At 43.7% G+C, this 6,893-nt stretch overlaps 1 protein-coding gene across 1 annotated transcript, besides 1 other annotated feature; it reads right to left on the bottom strand.

Annotated features, from left to right (window-relative positions):
* Window positions 1-6,893: part of a telomere (TEL12R; Telomeric region on the right arm of Chromosome XII; composed of an X element core sequence, X element combinatorial repeats, two distinct regions of telomeric repeats, and two long Y' elements) that runs on past the window's edge.
* On the bottom strand, window positions 280-5,670 carry YRF1-5 (Y' element ATP-dependent helicase protein 1 copy 5; the record flags this gene model as incomplete). Its single annotated transcript, NM_001182355.3, has 1 exon — window positions 280-5,670. The coding sequence occupies one exon, from the start codon at window positions 5,668-5,670 to the stop codon at window positions 280-282; it is 5,391 nt and encodes a 1,796-aa protein (NP_013572.3).

The raw sequence follows: 6,893 nt of genomic DNA, 5'->3' as shown, positions 1-6,893 counted from the left end.
AAATAGCCCTCATGTACGTCTCCTCCAAGCCCTGTTGTCTCTTACCCGGATGTTCAACCAAAAGCTACTTACTACCTTTATTTTATGTTTACTTTTTATAGATTGTCTTTTTATCCTACTCTTTCCCACTTGTCTCTCGCTACTGCCGTGCAACAAACACTAAATCAAAACAGTGAAATACTACTACATCAAAACGCATATTCCCTAGAAAAAAAAATTTCTTACAATATACTATACTACACAATACATAATCACTGACTTTCGTAACAACAATTTCCTTCACTCTCCAACTTCTCTGCTCGAATCTCTACATAGTAATATTATATCAAATCTACCGTCTGGAACATCATCGCTATCCAGCTCTTTGTGAACCGCTACCATCAGCATGTACAGCGGTACCCTCGTGTTATCTGCAGCGAGAACTTCAACGTTTGCCAAATCAAGCCAATGTGGTAACAACCACACCTCCGAAATCTGCTCCAAAAGATATTCCAGTTTCTGCCGAAATGTTTTATTGTAGAACAGCCCTATCAGCATCGACAGGAATGCCGTCCAATGCGGCACTTTAGATGGGGTAACTCCCAGCGCAAGCTGATCTCGCAAGTGCATTCCTAGACTTAATTCATATCTGCTCCTCAACTGTCGATGATGCCTGCTAAACTGCAGCTTGACGTACTGCGGACCCTGCAGTCCAGCGCTCGTCATGGAACGCAAACGCTGAAAAACTCCAACTTTCTCGAGCGCTTCCACAAAGACCGTATCGTCTTTTGCCTCCCATTCTTCCCGGCACTTTTTCTCGTCCCAGTTCAAAAAGTACTGCAGCACCTCTGTCTTCGATTCACGCAAGTTGCTCCATACTTTATAATACAACTCTTTGATCTGCCTTCCAGACATGCGGAAAACTTGGCTCCCTTGCTTGCCTCTTGTCGAATCCAATACACTAATTGTTTCTCTTCTTCTAGTAATGGCCAGGTACCAAGCATAATTTCTCTGTATCTGAGAGTAGATCTCTCCCCTTTTTACGCTAAAATATTTCAAATATCCTACAGGGTCCCCATGATATGGCTCGATGTCTTCCAAGTATTCTTTGTATTCCTCGTCATTTCGCAGCATTCTCTCCACAGCTAGTGCTTCCCAAGCCATCCTCCGATACGATACTTTCTGGCCAGCCCAACAGACACAGAGCTCGAACATCTTTTGACAGCCCTTGCATAATCCGTATTGTGTGAATACTCCCTCTGGGCAGAAGTATACGTCAATACCATAGAGGAAAAGATGTTTAATTTCGTCAGACCGAAATCCAAGAAACTGTAAGACATTCATATTCTCGGAAGTATTGGGAAATTGTGCTTTCAGTTTCTTTCTCTCTAGCAAAACCATTTGACTCCCTTTCCGCTTATACGACTCTTTGTTAATGTCGGTGACTGGATGGAATCTATTATCCTCAGCATTGCCATCTTTATTGGCGTCCTCCTTGGCACTAGCGTTGGTACTTTCAGTGGTAGTGGCATTAGTGCTGGAGTTGGTGCTAGCAGTGGTAGTGGCATTAGTGCTGGAGTTGGTGCTAGCAGTGGTAGTAGCACTAGTGTTGGAGTCGGTACTTTCGGTGGTAGTAGCACTAGTGTTGGAGTCGGTACTTTCGGTGGTAGTAGCACTAGTGTTGGAGTTGGTACTTTCAGTGGTAGTCGCACTAGTCCTGACGTTGATGCTGGCAGTGGTAGTAGCACTAGTCCTGACGTTGGTGCTGGCAGTGGTAGTAGCATTAGTGCTGGAGTTGGTACTTTCAGTGGTAATCGCACTAGTCCTGACGTTGATGCTGGCAGTGGTAGTAGCACTAGTCCTGACGTTGGTGCTGGCAGTGGTAGTAGCATTAGTGCTGGAGTTGGTAGTCGCATTGGTACTGGCATTAGCACTACCATGAATGCACGTGTCGCTGTCCTCATCACTGCTGCAATACTTTCTGCACCTGTCACTGCTATTGCTCTCCTGGAAGCTAGACGGTAACGCAATGATCGACATGGAAGCTGTCGCCTGTTTTTCAGCCAATCTGTCCATTCTTTCTATCAGTTCCACTGTGTCAGCAGACAGGTCTGTCCTGGAGCCACAGCATCCAACATGCTGGCCCTTTTTTCCTTTCTTTGATTCAAGTCCATAGAACTCGCGTACCTGTTCGGTTATACAGCCTTCCTTAATCGGTGGTAATTCACCCTTACGATTCCTTGCCGCCCAACTGTTTTTTCTAGATAATAGATAACAGAGGCCCCCATCTCTTAGTCTCCCTACGCCTTGAATGAGCTCAATAATATTAAGTCTATTATCAAGCATGATCACCATCATCAATTGCTTAATGTCAATTCCTTCAGTCACTAATTTCGTTCCGATGAGAACTCGCATGCTACCGTCAGTGACAAACTCCTTTGTGCGAGACACCTTTTCTGCAGCACCCAGCTTCCCGTGTATCCATACCACCCTAAAATACTTTCTCCAAGAGCAGGCCAATTCTTCCACTTCGTTGGTTGTGCTTGCAACTACAATGGCCTTCGACTCTGGTTCAATTTCAAAGAGGGCTAAAAGAAGCTTCAGTGCTTCTTCGGGCTGTGATTCCACTTTCTTCCAAATTTTATGAACATGCCCTAAAGGCACCTCGGATTTCTCCTTGATTAGATTAAACATCCGTGTTGGATAGCTGGATAGACCTCTGCTGAGATCTTCCGACCGTTTGAGCTCGTTGATGTCCATCGACTTCTTGGCCAGTCCCGTAAGCCCAATACGCTGCAACGCAGCATCAGCTACAGCCTCAGGTGCTGTGCCGCTCAAAAAGATTGCTTTCTCAAAAGCGTCAAAATCAAGGTTAGTTATGCCCCCAAATTGCGACTGCCGGTAGACCTCCGTTTCAAAGTTGTGAAACTCATCTACAATGAGGTAACCCAATTTTACGTTGTTGGTCCTAAAGGTGCACTCAACAATATTCTCCCACGCAGCTATCCTGTCTGTGAAATTAGTGCTAGCAAGATCATCGTAGATCCCCACGTATAAATCAGTAACGCCATCGCAACCTTCTTCAATAAAGTTTCTTACAGGGGCCACATTCAAGCAACCGCATCGGCTCAACCTGATCATGCAATTAGCAAGCAACACTGTGTACGGTACAAACAGAAACGACACATATTTCACGTCGCCCTTAGACGCCAGTGCTATCAAGGGGAGATGAAATAACTCCGTCTTACCATAGCCCGGTGGGGCCTGTACTGCCACAGAGGGTGTGTCTGCCATGTATATTTCATGACATAAGCGCAACTGATGCAAGTCCCTGAATTCAAAGGAGCTGCCAAAGAGTTTCTGGCCTGCGACGAGGATATCGTTTGTACTCTTGGGCTCTCGGGGCCTTTTTCGCGTTACTCTTGAAATTTTTTGATCATGATCTGAACTCGCCGCCTCACCTGCCACTACGTCTTCCGCATTCCGAGTACTAGAGAATGAACAATGGTAGTCGCTTTCAAGGCCTAACCATTGAATCCAGCGCTCGGAAGCTCGTTCCTGCAATAAAGTGGCGGTCGTCCCACTGACACTAGTTAACGAAAAGGAATCCACACCGTAAATATTTCGCCCTGTTTGAACGGAATGATTGGCCATGAGTTCACTCGTCGCCGACTCGTACAAATCTGTTTCAAATCTGCTACCTACGCAGTGCCGTCCTAGGGCAATCAACCCCTGACGCATCTCCCGAAAATTCAGCTTCTGAGGTGCATTCTTCGGAAGTTCCCTCATGTACTGCCGAAAAGTTGCGTATTCAACCAGACAGCCCTTCGCGGTATTCAGAAACATGTAGGAATACAAAACTATCCTCGAAATGTCTCGATTTGTTACTTGATCTGGATCCTCAAATCCCACCACATCCATCCAAGGATCATGATTAAAAGCGTCATAACTGTTACCAAGCGCACATATTTGCATTTGCCTTAGCACAGTGACAAAATAAAACACGTAATCTGAAGTGAGTCCGTCAAGCGTCTTAAGTCGAGGCTCCGATGAACCGTTCTTGTTGTAATCAGTGTACAGTTGGATGCGTCTTGTTGTATCATCGACGTATACGTTGCGCTGAGGACCGGCAAAAGCGAGTAGCTGAAGCTCTGGATAACGGTAAGGGTATCCTACGGCAAAATGGACCATCCACATAAGTGGCACCGTAAGCTCGTCAATTGCAACAGTGACTTTATTTTTAAGAGCCGCGGTCATTTTGTTAGTATCTCTTCTCAACTTGGGCAGCACAATTTCACGATATTTAACAGGTATCATTTGAAGAAAAGAATCGTTTTCCAGATACTCGTCAATTCCTCGCTTTGGCTCTCTGAACAAAACTTCTCGATTACGCAAAATGAGGCTGGCAATATCAACCACTGTAGGCATATAAAAGCAGTTGTTCAACTCTCCCCAAAGGTTATCGAACTGAGCCTTGCATGCAAAGTAAAAGCCGCGGACATACTCGCGATTAAAAAGTTTTCCACATACTGATATACCATCAGAAGAAGGTACCAAAGTTATTCTATAAGAGTCCTTCAGCGTGGTTTCCTGCGCTACTTCGTGGTACAGAATTTTGATCCATTTCCACATTGCAACGCCGTTGGTGTCATCAAATATATCTAAATCCCTTGCAGTACAAGCACAAGACGACACCAATAAAGCTTTCACGGCATCTAGTGTTTTTCTGAGTCTTCGTGGAGTGTTAGGACTACGCAACTTACATACTTTCAAGCCATGCTCGTCCACAGAGGGAATAATGGGTTCTTCATTCGTAATAGATCGATCCTCTTCGTCACCAGCGCCACCACGGGGACCCGCCCCGAAATTGAGCGCACATGCTCGCAAGATAATATGCAAAATATCACCCAATCGGTCTTTTTTGTTCATCATATCGTTACATATCTGTGAAAAGTACTTTATCTCAATGGGTTTACGTGGGCATAGATCACGCTTCAGCCGCTCTGTGTCGACTTTCTTTTCGCCAGGTAAACTTGCTTGGTATGCAGAAAAAATCGATAGCTCATCTACGTGTAGTAACAAGAACATGTAGGGTGCCAAATTGTACCCATATTTCCTTATGGTGCTTTTCTGAAGACTCCTTACAATAGGTGCGCCAGAAACAAAGTCAGTGAAAGTACGCATCGTAGAGCTGTCGTTCGGCCTGGCACTCGCTATTTCGTGACAACGTTCCAGGACACGGAAACTCAACTCATTATAGTATCCTCTGTTGAGGTAAAAAAGAGAAAGGGTATCGTAATCCTTTCTATTGAATTTCAAAGTATGCACTTGAAACAACGTGTAGACCATCAAGTTGATTTTCTTGGGAATAAGATACTTTGAAGGGATTGGTCCGCCCTGGAAATCTGGTTCGTCTTCAACAAATGTCAGGAACTTTTGTACATTTTTCCCGACCATGACGGAAATGACAATTTTTTCAAAAGACCTTTTCCTATCCATTGCACCAGTTCTGAATTTTACCACTTTGATTAGGCCAGACTTTTCGTCTTCGTAGAATGACCGCACTTCCGTGGGGATCGATTCAAATAAAGTTATTGAGGGACAATGTACCAAGTCGTTTTTGTTATTTAGAGCCGACTCAAACTCGTCAAAGTTTGCTTTTTCAAACTTACGCCTATCGGAAACTTTCATTTTATTTTTGTAAGTTTCGAAATTAACAATAGTATGTTGATTGTTATGCTTTTTGACAAGAAATCCATCAATATAAACAAAAGATTGTCCAGTTTCCGTCTTATCATCATCTAAGAATGTAATAATTAAGCTACTCTATTGAGAAGAAGCAGAATCTGCGCTATGCAGGTGCAAATCTCCAGCAGCAGCAAAGAAAATTCAGTTAATAAGAAATCTCACTAAGATAAGCGACTGTCTGTCCCAACATAGAAAACAGAAGGATGTCTCATTCATCGCTTGATTTCCGGCCTGCAAAAATAAAGTAGTCGGTACGTACTTTCGTTTTCAATTTCCATGGTGCACAGTATCTTAACTATCTGCTTAGTCGAGGAGAACCAGGATTCTGTTCGTTGCTCAGCCGCTTCGTGGATATTCTCTTGGATACTTTAAATATGGACCTACGCTTAGCCTGCGCTTAGCCTACAACTTCTTCCGCTCTCGAAAAGACCAATATAATAGAAAGTTATAAATTACATTTCCTTATTAGGTATACGACCTCGCGCTTCGAAGTAGAGGAGCCCTTTTTGGCGTACCTACATATGGCGCGTCAGACAGACAAACTTCCCCCAAAAATGTATTACCCCGCCGAATAAGAAAACAGACCCATTCACCCACGACGTATCAAGTTACTTCCTTGGTGCAATGTCCCACTATAAAAAAATTCCTTGACGCTAGATCGTTGGACTAAAATCTGCGTCACAATCGCCTAAACAGGAAATATTGCCTATTTTCGTACAAGGTTACTTCCTAGATGCTATATGTCCCTACGGCCTTGTCTAACACCATCCAGCATGCAATACAGTGACATATATATACCCACACACTCTCTCACATCTACCTCTACTCTCGCTGTCATACCTTACCCGGCTTTCTGACCGAAATTAAAAAAAAAAAATGAAAATGAAACCCTGTTCTTTAGCCCTACAGCACTTCTACATAGCCCTAAATAGCCCTAAATAGCCCTCATGTACGTCTCCTCCAAGCCCTGTTGTCTCTTACCCGGATGTTCAACCAAAAGCTACTTACTACCTTTATTTTATGTTTACTTTTTATAGATTGTCTTTTTATCCTACTCTTTCCCACTTGTCTCTCGCTACTGCCGTGCAACAAACACTAAATCAAAACAGTGAAATACTACTACATCAAAACGCATATTCCCTAGAAAAAAAAATTTCTTACAATAT

Source organism: Saccharomyces cerevisiae, chromosome XII (genome assembly GCF_000146045.2).
Source record: "Saccharomyces cerevisiae S288C chromosome XII, complete sequence".
NCBI lineage: Eukaryota > Fungi > Ascomycota > Saccharomycetes > Saccharomycetales > Saccharomycetaceae > Saccharomyces > Saccharomyces cerevisiae.
The sequence above is the reverse complement of the archived record's forward strand: the minus strand, read 5'-3'. Positions and strand labels throughout refer to the sequence as shown.